The 18,062-nt window shown below is 45.5% G+C and overlaps 1 protein-coding gene across 12 annotated transcripts in view; it reads left to right on the plus strand.

Annotated features, from left to right (window-relative positions):
• MYOCD (myocardin) overlaps positions 1-18,062 on the plus strand; it is a 247,438-nt gene that overhangs the window by 209,747 nt on the left and 19,629 nt on the right. For 6 of the 12 annotated variants that reach the window (XM_082774747.1, XM_082774752.1, XM_082774755.1 and 3 more), the window contains exons 3-5: positions 7,623-7,688; positions 12,356-12,411; positions 16,982-17,057. In XM_082774747.1, the coding sequence (XP_082630873.1) occupies positions 7,623-7,688; positions 12,356-12,411; positions 16,982-17,057 (198 nt within the window). Of the gene's footprint in view, positions 1-1,070; positions 1,404-2,036; positions 2,175-7,622; positions 7,689-12,355; positions 12,412-16,981; positions 17,058-18,062 lie in introns of those variants that run through there. The other 6 variants (XM_082774750.1, XM_082774754.1, XM_082774756.1 and 3 more) reach the window with 4 other exon arrangements.

The following is an 18,062-nucleotide window of genomic DNA, read 5'->3' on the forward strand; positions in this document are numbered from 1 at the left end:
AAGGGAAGGGAAGGGAAGGGAAGGGAAGGGAAGGGAAGGGAAGGGAAGGGAAGGGAAGGGAAGGGAAGGGAAGGGAAGGGAAGGGAAGGGAAGGGAAGGGAAGGGCCCAGTTGAGTGTTTATGCTGTAGGAGGAATATAGACAGCTTCCTGGGTGAGACCCATGTGTCCTTGGCTTATAACTCTTACATTAAAAGGGGAAAAGTGCCACCAGTTCCCTCTCTTCCATTTACCTGAAATGAACCAGGCATAGGCTTGGGGAAGGGAAGCCTCAAAGGATCTGCATCTCTTTACTTAGCAAGTTGACTGAAAGGTTTTCTCACATGCCAGAATGTTTGGTAGGTGGAGAAGTATCTTCCACTGCAGTTATATGCAGCTTATGGCTGTGCCCAGCATCCTTGGGGTTGCTGTGCTCATCTATAGCACAAGAAATTTTAATTAAGATTTAGCCCTGCTTCCTTTATTTGGCATTATTCTGAGTGTCTGTGCATAGCAGAACAAGAGGACTTGTTCTAAGCACCTGCAGCGTGTGCTACCTGAGCCATATAGTACACAAAGCTCCCCAGAGGGTAACACTACGGGTGCAGCTACATGCTGAAAAAAGCATGCACTGACCGAGGTCCAGGGTGCAGCTTCAGCACCCGAATGAGCTGGCTGAGGGGCAGCAGGGGCACAGTCATGCCTCCATCATGGGGTGGCTGCATCCTCGTCTCCACTGGAAAAGGCACTACCACCAACTGACCTAAAGCCAGCTGTCCCCTTGCCTAGCACAGGGCCCTGGTTGCGGCATTTCCTTTGCCCTGGGGAGCCCTTGGGCCCCTGCGCCACAGCGGGGCCATGTAGTGTGTGGTGAGATGGCCGGCCATCCCGCGCCACGCTGCAAAGAGTTAAGCCCTCGCTCTGTTGGTATTTCCAAGCAGCTCCAAAAGTTGGCCCAGACGGGGAGAGCCCTGATTGGCTGCATACCGGCCGGTAGTAATTAGTATCAGATATCAAACTTCTGTCTTTGCTAAGACCCTTTCCGATAGTCGCTGCTCCCCGCTAGACGATGACATCAGCCAGGACACCCAGCTGCTGGTAGTAAACCCCGCGCAGGAGGAGGCTCCTGCCGGCAAAAAGTTAATTAGTTCAACACAGCACAAGGGGAGCAGTTGGTTTCTGTGAAGGGTCAGTGCTGGATGGGACCAAATCTTTCAAAGCCACTTGCTGCTTCTTGCCAGCCAGCTGTAAAAGCACCCAGAGAGTCCAGGAGACCTGGATGAATCCTGAGCACTAGCCGTGGTCAGCTTTTCTCTTTGGAGGAAGTTAATGGTTTAAGTGAGGGGCGTCTGGATCCGGTCCCGAGTCACCATGACACTCCTGGGGTCTGAGCACTCCTTGCTGATTCGGAGCAAGTTCAGATCAGGTAGGGGAAACCTCCAGATTTGTCTTAAAACTTCTCTCTCCGGCAAGCCACAGCCACAGACTGTTTTGCATTAAATGTTTGGAAGCGGCATGTGAGCAAAATATTCAGGGGGTCGTAGAGCTGTCACAGCTTTGCTCTTGTAGAGGCTATTCCGCAAGTGGAGAAATTCATCTTCCTTCCTCTCTGTTGCTTTTTTTTTTTTTCCTTCTGCTTTTTCATTGTCTTTGATTTATGTCTGTGGTTTATTTTGGCAAAACTGCACTTCCCGGGTCCACTGCCCTGGCCCTATATTAAAGGATTTGGGCAGAAATCCAGAAGGGCATCTGTGAAAAACAACATACCTAATGCCGTCCGAATATTCCAGGTGCTCTTGTGGGTCTGTCTGTGATAACAGTAGTGGGGACAGGTCCGGCACTCACTCTGACATGCAGGCAGCTGACTTTGTTCCATTAAGTTGTGACTAACTGGAGAAAAATGAATTTGCAGAAATGCGTCATTTTTAGAAGTAAAAATAACAAATGGAACATGAAAAGTATTTAAAGTGACATCATCAGAGAAATAAAACCAGAGCCACACAATTGATTGCCACTCTCAGAGGGTTTGGAAGTAAAACATGTCTCAGTCTCATAAGTTAGGGGAAGCACCGGTAAGGGGCTTCTGAGAGGACATTCAGCGTGAGTGAAGGTGAGTGAAGGTGAACTATGGGACAATCCCTTCTAAATCAGACCCTCTTCTGGATATTCATGCCTTTATTTGCTGACTATATTTATAGTAAGTATGCTATGTTTCTGAGCGGGTATCTTTACTTGTATTTTTTTAAATGAACATAAGAGACAATAATACTAACAGTAATGTCAAAAAGTGATCTGGAGGAGCTTTCTCTGACATTCCCAGGGGTGAAGTCCTCCCCGTGAATGTGATCTGTGAGGATGTTCAGACACACCAGCTGCATGTGCCGTATGGGACGCTGTAGAACCAGACAGGGTAGTCACGTTGGAGCATGCACCCGGTCTGGCATGTCACCCACACCGTGTGTGTTTTTGTCTCTTTGTGCATGGTAGATAATGAGATTAGAGATTTATGATACTGATGGTAGACATGAGTGGTGTTATCAAGATCTCTAAGATAGCTGGGTGGTCAACTTAAACTTTGTTTTCTCAGCAAATACAAAGTTGGCAGTTGGTTGAAAACTCAAGAGTGTGTGTGCAAACACGAGTGTCCTAGTCTGGCTGAATTACACAAAACTTGTGTCCAGGGCTTTGGTGTGGTTTCCATATCACTCTGATCTTACATTTCATTAGATTAAGTCATTCCTTAGATTTCATTGGTATATTATGGTACATTGCCATTTGTTTGAAAAAAAAAAAATAAAAAAATCTGTCTTTAACAACTCATCCAGTAACTACAAAGCAACACTGCCACCTTTCTGAAGAGAGGAGGATGGTCTGTGTTACGTCTGCATTCTTTTCAAATGAACCAGTATTGTTCTTAAGGCTCATTTTAGTTTTATTTGTAAGTTGGCTTTATTATGGAACCAACAGTGGGATCTCTAAACATATTTTTCAAATGATTCTTTAGTAAAAGTAAACTTTGTGGGTCGTTGTATCCAGAAATTCTCGTGCCTTTCAACATCAAGTCAGTCAATTTGTGGGGCATTCTTTGGTTCATGACCTATTCCCACAACTGCCATCCCTCACTGTAGCCCAGTGGAAGATTGGATTTCCATCCATTTGACAAGATTTCTGTGCCTATTTGTTATGTTTGAGTTGGGCTTGCCCAAAATCCCCAATATACTTTGCTCTCCCCACTGCTGTGACTGCTGCAGGTAATGAGAGACAGGGACACAGCACAGCCCTGGTCATCACAGTCTGTGAGACAGGAGAAAAGTGGGATGCTGAGGGGTACAAATAAATCAATAATGCTGCCTTTTGTTTGTACTGGATCCTAGTAATACAGAGAATAAAGAAAAGCTAGCATTAAATGGTTAAGGTGGTCAAACCTCTTTTATGTGAAAAATAGCTAAGGGGCATTTTCCTCTGCTGTCTCTGCTTCCCATGCAAGCTTCAGCAGCTGTCAAGCCCCAGCACGGATGGCAGGAAGCTCAGTGCTCTGATTTACTGTCTTCCTCCATTCATTTGGCAGAGGGATGATTGTCTCAAAGGACCCATTACCCTGCAACCCTCACCTCCCTGCAGAGCTCAGGGGCTGTGGCACTGCTGGGCAGTAGCAGTTTACACAAAGCATGGTGTAGCATGCAAAGAGCATGTGAAGGACAGGCCAGGGGGGTCCAGCCATGAAGTGCAGAGCTTCATGATGCACAGTTGCTTTGGAAATTGTCTTGCAGAGGCAGGAGTGAGGCTTTGATTGCTCCCCAGGTTTGAGAAGGATTAGCTGTGCTCTGTGACTCATGATGAGTCTGAGTCCCTTTTGAAGGATTCCAGGCCAATGTTAGTAAAGGCTAAGGTAAATCTTTAAAAACTAAGTAACTTTTGCTGTTTCGCTGTGGTCTGTATACATTGAGCAGTAGAAAGACCTATTTATGTGCTAAAGAGTGCTTGAAATACTTTATATACTGTTTCCTCTTCCCAGAATCCCTTTAATCTCTCTTGCACACAGCAGTCAGTAGGGCCAAGAGTTAGCAACTAGAGTATAGTGGCATGTAGGTGGTTTGAGGGGCTCTCGCTTCCATCTGGCAGCATCAGTACCAAGAAAATGTTGTCTGAGAAAGGCTGGTGTGGTGGAGTTAATATCTATTTCACACAGTGGCCTACAGTCCTCACTTCAGTATCCTAGTGTTTTCTCCTCCTCTTCTCTTTCCATTGGCCAGCAGTATAGCTGTGCAGTGTGAGAAATGATAGATGCACCAGAGCGGGGCACCAGGAACTGCTCCAGAAGAGTTAGATCAAATCACCAACATGTTTCAGGCCTTCAGGTTTCCCCTCCCCTTCCTCAAGGATTTGTGTGCGTGTTTATTTTGTCTATTTTGCCAAAGATAAATATACTGATCTGAGGTCATCCTGACAAATTTTGCAGGAATGATGGTTCTTCAAGCCTGCCATGCTATCCCATGTGCTCCAATTATCAATGGGATTGCACTAAATCAACTAGAACTTCTGAGGGCTGTTCCAGAAACATATTTAACTCTTACCAGAGACAATGATTTATGTGTAGTGATCTCCTGCTTTGAATATAAACCAATTGTACTCCAGCAGCAGAGAGATGTTGTCATCAGACAGAGCAAACAAAGCTGGCAAATGCAGACTTAACCTTAACTCTGACCTCTTCTGTCCAGCAGTATGGAAAGAAAGTTTACAAGGCCAACATCTGTATAACATCAGTGGTAGTTCAGATAATTGGTGAGAAGTGAAAGTTTAACACCCTAAATATGGTTCTGTATGGCTTGGCATGGGGTAACACCCATGCCAAAATGTGGACACATGGGTGCGAATTTTCAAAGACTTGCCTGGCTTGTTGGAGGATTAAAGCTTACACAGCTTATATATGGTGGTGGAACCTTCATTTCTAAACTGCAAATATATGTAAGTTTCTTTCCAGTCAGGAACTCGTACAGTTCACAGTCAATGCCTGCATTCAAACCATGGTCTGTCTGTAACTGATGGCATTGTTTTATAATTTCGTGAAGTTTTTGTAAAACACTGGCTTCATGTAGATCAGTTTGAAGTTTGCTTTACTTTTTCAGAATGTTATACCTTGGAGTTTTAGCAGACAGACATCTGTTTCTCTGTCAGGCATGTGTTACAGCAAAGATTGAACCATACCTCACTGTGCTTGAGGAGAAGGATGTACAGGCTGATGATGGGGATGCTGAATGGATTACTCCAAGGACAACTGGTGACAGCACATTCTCAGGAACATGGAGAGGTTGGGGCTGCATGTTGTGATGAACACAGCCCTCATAGCTGGTTGTTCTTTACTAACTTGTGCCTGTTTGGTGCTCTGGGCTCTTTATCACCTAGATATCGTCCTATGTCTCTTCCAAGGCACCTGTGGGCCCAGATATGGATTTATAGATCCTGTTCTTACCAGTGTAGCTGGGATTTTCAGTGCAGTGATGTTTGGCTTCCCAGGTAACACAGAAACTTGTGGCACAGCTGCCTGGAAGAAGGTGAAACACCCCTAAAGTGCTGAGCATCACACAAAGAGATAAAGCTGGCATTGCTGGGTCCTGTTCAAGGCAATGCCTGGCCAGGAGAGGACTGACCACTGCTGAGCAGCTGCTGCCTTGCACCTTCTCCAGGGCTGCAACTGGTTGAGCTTTATCTCACTTCACATGGGTCCTACACAAGTTGTATGTCAGAGGTTTGTATGGGTCTGGCAATGTGATGTTATCCACAGAAAAAAAAAAAAAAAAACATTCAGTGATGCCTGGCTATTAGCAGAGCAGTGAGACCAAAATCCAGTGGAGGAACTTAGGGCAGAGCCCAGCCAAGTTTTTGCAAAACAGCAGCTTCAGAAAAGCAGACCCAAAGCTGCTCAGCTGGACCACTGCTTTCCCCTAATGGTGGTGACACCCAGGAGGCTGGCTGCCTGGTTACACAGCTAAGGGTGCTGGTGACTCCTTGTTCATCCAAGCACAGCCAACACATCAGGAGCTTGGTGTCAGCCTGTTGCTTGGTTGGGAGAGAGCACTGCCTTCTCTGAGCTGCCCAGTCCATTTAGAAATCCTGTTTTGAACACAGATTCCTGCTCCTGATATAGCTGTGAGAAACAGTTACAGTGCTGAGCAGGACACAAGTGGCATGACTGCACCCTGCCACCAAGCCTGCCCTGCTCCTGCCTGTCTGGGACCTTGGGGGGGTTGAAGGGTCCCACATGCATCTCCCACTGGGCAGCTTCTCTCCCACTGGCATGCACAATCAGTAAAGAGTGTCAGAGCAGGCAGTGTTCCTGCCTTCAAGGGAGGCTGCATCCAAAATGGAGCCATTATCTGCCAGCCAGTGTTTTACCGGGCAGTGTTTTACTGGGCAAGTCACAAGGTCCTTGGATACCCACCATGGCCACAGACAGACATGTGTTTCATGTTTGTTCAGCTGTTGTCTGACATGTAGCAAAGCTGCTGCTGCTGCTGAAGACAGGAGTCTCTCCCTCCCATCAACCCATTCCCAACTCCCTGCCACCTGTCTGGTGCCCTGGCAGAGCCCTCCCCATCCTGCACACTACTCAGCTGCAGTCATGCTCCTAAAGCCCCTAAACCCCCAGCTCTGGGCCTCAGAGGGCAGGAATGAGGGTCTGGGGTGGTTGGCAGAGTGGACAGTGAGTTTTCTCTTGTTTTTTTCAGTGTCACTGACAGCTTCAGTTGATGATCAAACTGCTGATTCACATCAGGTTCATGTGGCTGGGTTGAACTGGCTTAATGTGATGTTTCTGCTGTTCCCCTTGGCTGCCCAGCCCAGGAGCACCAGGTGATGCAGGAAGCAGCAGGCAACAAAAACCAATGAAATACCTATACACACATCACAAATCTTAGAGTGCACAAGGATACCGAGATGTAGCCAAAATACATTTCATAATGTCAAAATGATTATCTTCTGTGTGGTTCCTCTCTGGCCAGCACTGCTGTGCAGGACTTAGTTTGCTCTCGTGTTTGCTGTCAGCTGTGTCTGGGAAGCAGGCACTAGTGGCAATGAAGCATAGGAGATGGCACCTTGGGGGTCTACCTAATAAACCGTAAAGCGCAAAATACCTTTATGGACAAAGTATTTATCAAAGGAGCTCAATTCCTTTCAAAACCTTCTGAAGCCACCTTACTTGCTTGACTCAGAACAGGTCCTTCCCCTCTCAGAATGGGACAGCCCATCACTACCTCCACCTGCAAGGGGTAGTGGACTTTCTCTCCACCAGCACCCTCTGCCTACCCACAGACTCTCTCCGAGCAACCCTTTGAGCTGAAGCCATGGTCACCTGAGGCTGCTATTGCAGACATCAGGCAGACCTCAGTCTGCCCCAGGCACTAGCATGCTGCTTGCACCAGAACCAGTCCTACCCACCATATATCTGGGTGCAAAGTAAGGTCTGGGCTGGTGCAGACTGTGCAGCTCCTTCCTGGCAGTCCTCATTGGTTGCACCAAGTCTGTCCCAGCAGCAGCAGGGATCAGTGTCAGATGTCTGTGCCACAAAGACCACAGGCACATCTCCCTTGATAGATGCATTAGTACATCAGAAAAATACTGCATCTTTTCCTGATTCTCTCTCTCACAGTTTTGCAGCTACGGCTTCAGCAGAGAAGGACTCGTGAGCAGCTGGCAGACCAAGGCATCATGCCACGTGAGTATTGTTTTCTGCCTTTTTCACCCTCTCCTGGATCAGAGGGGCACTACTGGGACATTGCATGGCACCAGCTGCCTGCTCAGGCTCTCTCTGCTCTGAGCAGATTGCTACTGAGCTGGACTTTGCTTCCTGCCCTGTAGTAATATTATGGTTCCTGGTGCTGTACAATGGTGCCCAGCATTTTCTACACAAGCTGCAATGCTGCTGTTCAAACTGAAGTTGGGAGAGCTGCTTAGTTTGCACTGTTCAAAAATAAAGCTGCATAGGGTGCTGTCTCAGAGGTCACTGCAGCAGAACAAAGCTCTTTGTGTAGGCAAGGGCAGAGCATCTCACATCCTCCTGTAAAAGTCAGGAACCTCTGTGGCAGCATCAGACCCACAGAACAGTGAAAAGGTAGAGGGGGGCCCATTCCAGCTCCTTGTAACCATTCAACATCAGAAAAACAGATGCTAGACTCCAAAACATAAATGAATGAAAACAATCCCCTTCTGCACAAGCAGATGCATCATGAAACCTGTAGCACCACTACAGAAAAAATGCTGCCTGATGGATAATTCCACCCTGAATTAGCTCAGGCTCTGTGTGCATGAATTTGTGATTATCTGGAACTCAGGTAAAGGACTATCCTGGTACCATTCTGGCTCATTATGGGCCCCTTGGGGGTCTCTGATAAGATCATAAATTTCCAAAGGCTGTTCCACTGTGTCTCTTCTGGCTAACCTTGAAGACTGTGATGTAGCTTTTGTGAATCCAGCAAAACAACAGCTCTAACACTGCCTTTCTCATGAAGCTGCCTTCCTAAAGGATGTTAGGGGAGCCAGCAAGAGATGCCTCTCAGTAGAGTATTGCCAGAATCAAGTATTAAGAAAACTTGAGCAGGATGATAAAAATCATGTCTGTGAAGGTTTTAAGATTGATAAATTCAGGTTCTTCTTTTTCCTTCTTTCCTTCCTTCTTTCTTTCTTTCTTTCTTTCTTTCTTTCTTTCTTTCTTTCTTTCTTTCTTTCTTTCTTTCTTTCTTTCTTTTTTCTACTGTGTATTTCTTTATGTTTTCAGATTTTATACTGCCTGCCATCAAATGGCAAGCATTTTAATGACAGGACTCTTGGAGCTGGAGCTTTAAACCAAGTTTGGTGACATTTATGATAGCATTGCAAGCACTGACAATACAGTCAGTGGCCAGAAGGATGTCTGAAGTCTCCTGAATCACCAATTTCACTTTGTAAAAGTGGTCACACAGACAATGTGCAGGATACCTCATTACACATGTATGGTGTTGTTGTGTCAACTGAGGAGTTTGCATACCTGATATTGCCCTGCAGGGCTGAGCACATGGGTCTGTTACCTACAGCTTCTTTACACTCCTAACTTCTAGGCTTATATTTTGCAGTCTGGTTTCTGTCCAAGGATGCCATTTTGGAAAGTATGATCATAGTTCAATCACTAAAAGTAATAAAAGAAAAGGCACTTCTGCCATTATTAAAGCAAACATGCAGAATCTAACTGCTGAATTTAACCTCAGGAGGAAGTGTCAGATGCTAGCATTTAATAAGCGGGAGTCCCAGCCAGCTTCCCCATGGTTTGGACATATGCAGTTAATCCTTAGGAAACACAATTCTTTGTTTAACCTTGTCTTCCTATGGCTCTGAGGACCTGTTGAGATGGGCTATAGGAGGTGCACCAGGATGGGATCTCAGATCATAGGGACTGCAGGTGGGCAAGAAATTGAAACAGATATCTGTAAGCCACCATGGTTGAAAATAGCTTTTCTGGAAAGAGAAGAATGGGGCATTGCTGGTCTACATGTTGAAAGTCAGGTTTGGTACCAAGCTGGGAGCATGCACGTGATTCCACGTTCTGCATCAGCTTTTGTACAAGGATTGTTTTCAACCCTTTGGCTATATTTTCTGCTTATATAATCAGAGGACAGAGAAACTTTGTTTTTCTAAGTGACCCATTTTATACAGAAACCAGAAAGAGACATGAGTGAGCAAAGATCAGTGTTGGATAAAAGTTTTGAGGGCTTGCAGAAGCCCATGTAGGAATGGGAGTTGATGACTATACGCAGAATTTGCTGAGCTGTTCAGCAGTGTGGCTGTAAGCACAGCAAGAGTAAAATCTAGGAGCAGCTCTGAGGAAGCTGACTGCTTTTTGGAACCCAAGAGACTAGTTCAGGGAGAAGTATCAGTGGTACATGAGCATAGCCCAGTGAGATGAATGTGCTTATCTAACCAAAGACTGCCTTAACTCAATGTTAAGGATGTTCACCTAACAAACGTGAAACCTTCACATAATTCCATCACTGGAGAAGGCAGGAAACTGCCTAAAGGAGGATGCTCAGGAGCAAAAGACAGTAGTGTTGCAGAAGCCTTCTGGTTCAAAGCTAGACTCTGTCAGATGTTTTCAGATTGCAAATTGAAAAACTGTCTGGCAAAACAATCAAAACTATTGAAAAAAAGCTCTGCAAATAAAGGTGGACTCAGATTAGTAAGCAAGGGCAACCTCCGGGTCCCTTCTGCCCAGTGACTTTGTGTATGGGGGAGCATCTGAAAGCAAGGGGACATCCAGGTTTGTTGAGGCATGGCCGCACTCCTGATCCACAGCAGTGCAGGTGAGAGCAGATGCTACCCTGTTATTCAGGCTCCCTGAGTGGGAAGTTCCTACAAGACTGTTCATGCAAGACTCTATTATTGAACACATTCAATTATATTGTCTTAGTGAAGTTGGTACAGACCTGGAAAAGCTTTTTAAATCAAGAGCATCCCCACAGGATCACCTGCAGAAGGGCAGGCTGCAAGGACAAGTGGGGACGAACTCTTCTTGTAGCCCTACACAGGGTCTTGCCCTGGAGCCCAGCCAGATCTGCTTAGCTACCCAGAAGGAGGGGGAGGCAGCTTGTAGCAAGGATTCCTCAAGGCAATTTTTCCCTTACAATGATGGGATGTAGAAATAGTTGTGCTTGAAGTAAGGCCTCCCTTGCTGTGTGCATCCACCACCTCATCCTCTAACTCAAGCCTTAGAGGCAATAGTCCTAAGGTTATCAACACAAGCTCAGCAGCTCTGCCCTATTGACTCCAGACCTTTAGCCATTTCAAGATGCCATGTCATCCCCTGACAAGGTGTTTGAATAGTCAGAGCTAGCAATGTCTTTATTTGTTTTGCAGACTAATACAAGCTGCAGTATCCACATAATTCCTCCAAAAATCTTGGTAAATTACTAAATTCTGCAACATTTTCCTTGTGAATAGCATGGTGTTTGATCAATGCCCATAGCAAACTCCCAATGTCAGGACTTCAGAGTGAACAGGGCTGTAAAAGTCATCTCTCTTGCTGACTTCATTTTCTCTTGTGCACCATTTTATTTTGCTTCTGGTTAAACTAGCTGTCACAAGTCCTCATGGCTTCTCACCAGAGCATGGCACAGTAACACTGGCTTGTCTGTATGTCTGCTTTCCAAACATTAGAAGCAGTAATGTGCCCTCTGTGTTTTCCTGTGATTCCCTGGAGGTTAGGGGTGTTGCCTACCAAAACCCAGTTCAGGGCCCCAATCATTTCCCAGCTGCCTTCATTCTTCCTGTCATTCTTCTTTAAATTGATGTGGGACATCATGTCCTCTGTGAAAATAATTTCTATCCCCATTAGATCCCACTCAGAAGATGGAAAGGGAATTAGATGTTGCCAAAGAGTTGTAGCAGGCTGTTTTTGTGGTTCAGGACACCTTCTCCTTCCCTGTCCCAATGGGAACAGTTGATTTTGCTTGCTTACACAGACAGAAAAGAAATTTTGCAGGAACTGACACATATTAACCCCTTCATCACACAAATTTCTCTCCAGTTTATACACAACCTGAGTAAACAAGGAAATGTGCAAGGTCTTCCATGACTCCAGCATAGATGGGACTGGTGTTCACTGGTTCAAGACCTAGCGACCATTGGCCTTCCTTTGGGACCCTCTCTGGGTTAATCCTCTTTGGTGTCAGGAGATGCTAAGAACTTGGCCTGCTGCTGGGTACCTGTCTGGGTAGGTGCCCAGGGAAGCATCATGTCACACAGAGGCTTCTGGGCAGAGGATAGGACAAATGTCTGGTGAGAAGGAGCCTAAAGGAGATGGAAGGGTACTTAGTGATAGAAGAGGGAAAAAGGACAACAGCTCCAGTGTCCTGGTTGAAGTACCCTTGCTGAAGGCCAAATACCCCAAGAGGCCAGGCAGGCCTTTCCAGTTTTCCTGCTGGCCTCAAGCCTCAGTCACATACAGGTCTAACTTTCAGGCAAGGACCCTCCACCCGTTGCTCTTCCTAGATCAGTTTTCTGGGGCTGTGGTGCCTCGCAGTGCCACAACCTGGAAGAAGAGCTCCAGGGAAGAGCAGCACTGGCTGTCTGACATGTCCCACCGAGCACCACATTTCAAAGCCTGCACCATCTTCCTGCCCATGTCCCTCCTGTCCTCCCTGTGCTCTCCGTCCCCCCTGCTCTCTTGCCATGGCCTGGCTGAGAGCACAGGATTTCCCAGAGCTTTCCTGAGTTATTTTTAGTTAGTGCAATAAAGAGGGCAGTTAGTTTGTGTTGCTATTTTTATAGCACTCATTAAAATGCTGTTGCTGAATATTCTGGTGGCTGCTTGCTTCCACTCCTGTGCTGACTGCTCCTCTCTCTTTCCTGTTGCAGCACTGAAAAGCCCATCTGCATTCCATGAACAACGAAAAAGTCTGGAGCGAGCCAAGGTAATCCCTACAAGCCATGCTGATGAGGGAACTTGTGGGCTCGCTTTGCATGAGCTGCGGGGTTTGAAAGCACCTTCCACTACTCTGCCCTCACCTGGCACCCTCTGCCCAGGCCCTGTGGCCAAGGATCAGCGTCAAGGCCTCTCCCTTGCCCCCATTCATGGCAGTGCCAAGCCAAGGTTCTTGTGTTCGAGAGCACCCTTTTCCAAGCAGTAGAGGTTTAAAAGGGCAGAGGAGCCAACTGTCCCCTAAGACAGTTTTTTTTTTTTAAACAGCCCCTGTGTTTTACAAAACCTTGTGGGCAGGGTTCAGCCGCCCAGTAGACCTTAAACTAACTGAAGCCTCTACTTTCCACTTCAGGCCATATTGACAGCCCGCTCCTCACTGTGTTGGCTGCTCTCTGCTCCTGCACAAGGCAGCTTAGAGCAGGGCCAGCAGCAAACAGGACAGATGGGAGGCCAAGTATTTAGCAAGTGTGCAGGAGAAATGTGGATGCCCTTGGTCACCTGGAGCAAGTCCCCAGGGGACTCACCCTTGCATCAGAGGAGAGTCTGGCTTTTAGCTCAGCAGCGCTGCTTGACGATTGCAACAGTGTCCCAGCAGCTAAGTGGCCCAGGCTCCCACTGACCCCATCACCTATCTGCTCTTAGACTTCCCAAAATATTGCTGAAAGCAGGTATAAGTAGCCACTTCCAGAACACAATGATACTCTGTAGTGTGATCACTTTTTGGGAAATTGCACTAGTTTTCCAAGCCCTTTGTAGCACCCAGCACCCAGCCCCGACCAAGCTGGAGGGAATTCAACACATGGCCTGGCAAAGAGAACAGTCAGTTGTACAGGTTTTGCCTGAACACAAGAGTTTCTTCCATTAATCTGCAAAACGTGCTTGCAGTCACATGGAAAGGGACCTTTGCAAGAAAGAATAACTATGAAATATGAAAAAGTGCTCTTCTGAACTTAAACACACTCCAAATCACTTGCCCTGAGACTCCAGCAGTAATAAATGGCTAGGATAAGAAACACAATTTGACTCTGAAAAATTATCATGCTTAAAAAATTTCAAGCAATCCAAAGCATCCATGGAGTGTCATATATTTTACAGTTTAAGTATACACTTGTGTCTCTTTGTCTTTCTCTTCAAAGGCTTTCACTGGCTGGTTGCCTGGGGAAAAGGGAAGCATGGTCTAGTCTATCCCATTTTTAGAGCATGCTAATGAACACACTAACAAGCATAGTCTATAACAAAAATATATTCCTTTGCAAGGATGCCCTGCTTATAGCCCTGACAGGTAACGTCTGTTTCCAGATATTTACTCAATGGCATTTGTTGTTTAGCTGATATTCCTCCAAACTGATGTTCTGCAAACAGAACGCAGATAACAATAACCACTTTAATGTGTTTTGAAAGCTCTTCTGCTACAGCTAATAAAAAAAATAATAATAATCTGAGGTCTTACTCCACTGTTTGCACCCCAGTGACACAAATGTAGCAAAGGTCAAATGGAACTGAAGTCACAGCAGAAATTCAGGCTAGTGCAGCGTGAATGCTGGAGTCAACATCACAGTGCCACATCCATAGGACAGTAACTCAAACTTAGCTCAGATGAGGGCCTGATCTGAGGGTTAGTTAGAAATTCATTAGGTGAATTTAACTGCACTTAAGTGTAGGCACAAGCTAGCGCTGACCTGGCACAGACTGCGCTGGTGAAAATAAGCTGCAGAAAAAATATGGGAGAAGGGTAAGAAATTGCAAATACTTTGGTAAATTAAATATCTATGATTTGCTTAAACATATCACTGGATATGTAGGAGGATGGCATCAGGCCAGTGCAGCAGACTTTGAAATCAATGTCCTGTAATAGATTGCTGGGTTGGAGGACAGAGAGCGTGCTGGTGTTCTTTAAGCCGTCAGGCTCAGCAGGGCTCCAGCACTTACACGAAGCAACCCAGCACACGTGGCAGGGAAGGACTGCAGGGGACAGCAATCATGCCTCTGCCCCAGTGCAGAACAGCCCCCTCTAGGTTATTCCAGAAATATGTGTGATGACCAGTGGCCATCCTATCCACACACACACACACACACACACACACACACACACACACACCCACCCACCCACCCACCCACCCCCCGAAACAACACACTCCAGTGCTCTCTAACCTGTGCTGTTAGCAAGTCTTACACAATTACCAGCCCAAGCTTTTCTGTTGCAGATTAAGACCATTACTTATCCTTCTGCATGGACTTGCAGAACCATTTATCTTTGTAATGCAGTACTTTAAAAAAGTATTTTGCATCCTGTTTCCCTAGATCAATGTCATCTGCATACTGAGCAATCTCCCTTCAATTCAGCCTCTTCTCATTGGTCTAATTTCTGGCTCAGTGATTTCTGTTGCTGCCTTCCAGATCCTTCCCACAGGTCTCTTCCGATGCAGGACCCAGAAGGAGGCCTCATTACTCCTTGTGCCCATCTGACATTCTTCATGGTATTTCCTAGAAAGCTGCCTGCTGGTCTGGGGATGTGGTTCAGCTGCTGATCACTAGGTTCTCTGGAGTCTTTCATATATTTTCCAATATTTATGCAGTTACTAATTTCTGTCTAAGACCACTGTCCAGTGACCAGTACAGAAATCTGGTGGATTAAGTCCTTATCCCCTCCAGTGCTTAATCAGCTGGTTTAGCTGTGGCTGTGACCTGAATAGGCTGCTTTCCAATTGTCCTTCTTGAACTGTATCCAGTGTATTTCAGATCATTTCTTCAATTGCTCCAAAACATTTTGTATTCTAATCTGTTAGTCTTGAATGATTCAGAGTTAAGAAGTATGTCTTCTGTCATCTAAGGCATTAATGAATATATTGAATAGTAGGAAAAATTGCTGCAGAACATGATTTGATATATTCTTCTGTTTAGACTGTAAACCATTCCTAATTCCTTTGGTGACCCACAGTTTTGCTCCTTTTTTATGTTAGTCTTATCCAGACCAAATTTCTCTAGCTTGCATATGAAGAAACCATGTGAGATAATGTCAAAACATGCTTAGAGTCAAGCTACATGACATTTTTTGTTTATTCCTGTAACAGAAATCTGTCATCTATCCATAAAAGGAAATTAGGTTGGTGTGATGTGGTTTGTTCTTCATGAATCCATCCTGGCTGTTACTCACCTCCCTGCTGTCTTCAAAATCCATTTATACAGGTTGTTTGATTACTTGTTCCAATATCTCTCTGACGGGAATTATAATTTCCAGGTTTCTTCTCTCCATCTCTTTTAAAACTAGAAAATACATGTATACTCTCCCTGGCCCAGTCTCCTAGAGAACCAGAGACAGCTGCTATTACTCTAGCCTTGTATATCTCAAACTGTTTGGGAACATTTAACTATCTGAGTACTCTCCAACCTGTTCTCCAAACTGATAACTGCAGTTTCTATTGTCTTGTTGCTGAAGGTTCTTGGCTTAGTCATGTGATTGATAGTCACATATCTTTTTAGTGATGATGTTTTAAAAAGGCATTAAATTCTGTAGCCATCTCAGCAGCATCCACAATTATTTACAGAACACAGGCAGCACATTCCATTGCCTTCTCCTGGCTACAGAAATGCTTATAAAATCTTTTCACATGAACCTGTACAATTGTGCTGTGGGTTTCCCAGTTTTCTCTAGCTGCGTGTGCTATTTTCTATTTATCCTGAAGGGTTTCACCTCTTTGAACTACGTACATTTTTATACTATCTATTCTAGCATCTCAACTTCACAAACAGGTAATAATTTCTCTAGGTTGTTCTCTAGCTCTTCTTATCTAGGCGATGAGCTAGTATTTGTATCCTTGAGGTCAGCTGCCACCAATACTGACTTTCTTGGTCCTGGAGAAATAGGCTATTGAACCTCTGTGTGTCTTTTTGTTCTTAAAACCATGGAGAAGTTGGTACAAGTTCATCACAAGCTCCACTACAGTGATCTGCAGTGTGGATTTTCCCAACCCACACCATAGCTGGGGTGAAGAACTGCAGAGCACAGGAGCTGCAGGACCACAGTAAGGCTGTCTTTTGGCTGACCTGGGAGGAGTGTCCGCGTATCTTCATAATTTGCTCAGCCTTATATCTCACCAAAGGGTGCCAGGCTTCCCAAAGAAGCGATTGCTAACACTACACTGTGGAGTTGCCTTTGTGTAGGTCTCAAAGGTGAAATGGTATGCTGAGCCAGGAGCAAATCTACCACTCCCAGCAAACAGGTTTCATCCTTTCCACGAGCTCTCGTAATACTTCTCGCATCAGAAGCCCAAGGAAACTGGAAAGAACACAGGTTAGCTGTGGGGATAGTAAACGGTCAGCAGCTCCATGCATGTTGTTCCCTTTATGAAGAATTTCTGCCCAAGAATCAGCCAGTGTCCAGGTGGAAAAAAAATGTCATTTAGGAGCTCACTGAACCTAAACTGTACCAAATAAAAATAATAATAATAATAAAAATAAAATAATAATTAAAAAAAACAACTTGGGATAGCATGGGGGCCTCTGCTCTCTGTACCTTATTGCTGCTCTAGTCAGATAATACTCTCTGCATTTGTGTTCTGCAGACTGAAGATTATCTCAAGCACAAGATCAGAAGCAGGCCTGAGAGATCAGACCTGGTCAACATGCACATTTTACAAGGTAAGCCTGCCTGAGATTCTCCCACTTACTCCTTGTTTCTCCTGCCTGTGACTCATGTCTCTCCTGCCCCACTTGAGTTCCTTTCAGGACCCTCATCACAATTAACTTTGCCCCAGCTGCTCATGAGGGCCACAGTCAAAGGGACATTGTATGGAATGGGATGTTGTATGGTATTTGGTTCAGACCTGACCTTCAAGAGGCAGGAGACACACTTTTCCCGACAGGAGCAGGAACAAGGCCATCTAATCTTTGTCCCACCTCTGGCAGGTACCAGTATGAGATGGTCTAGAAGACAGTGGGATATAGAACAGCTGTGAAAGAATACTTTGTTACACAGAGGTGTAGAGGTCTGATCCTCACAAAGTGCATACCATGGGCATTTGTGGTGAAATCCTCATAGCAGGTAGTTGTAATAACCTCCTAAAGGTGGACTTTTTTTTTTTTTTTTTTTTTCCATAATTCCCATTATGTGTCTATTGATGTTCATAGAATCAATGACCCAAGCATAGCCATACAAAAAAAGGTTGAGCTCTGGTACCAGTCAGTGAGACCCAGCAGCTCTCCCCTCTCCCAGCCTGGTGTCCCCTCCCAGCCAGGGAGCTGGCAGTGCTCTGCTGCATCCCGTCACAGACAGCAGGACTCTCCGGTGTCCCTCGTTATCTTCAGAGATAACAAGCTCCTTAGAGACAAGGAGGATGTGCAGTCCCTCCTTGAGTCCTGTTAGTCCCTTGGAAGAAGCAGATTACTCTCTGGGAACTGTAAATGCTGGCCTCTGCTCTCAGTATGGATGCAGTTCATATCTCTTTTTCCTCTGTCATGCAAGAGGTTTAAGCCCAGAGTCTGTGACAGATCAGTGCCACTCTCTTAATTTACCCTTTTCTTTCCATCTGAAAATGAGCCAGCATCACTGGCCATTTAACAGGTGGAAATTGTCTTTCCCTTAGGTTAAATAATTGAAGCAAATATGAACTGGAATTGGGGCCAGGAGCTGTAAAACAGATGTGG

The sequence above is a fragment of the Aythya marila genome (genome assembly GCF_965140915.1).
Source record: "Aythya marila genome assembly, chromosome: 18".
Taxonomy (NCBI): Eukaryota; Metazoa; Chordata; class Aves; order Anseriformes; family Anatidae; genus Aythya; species Aythya marila.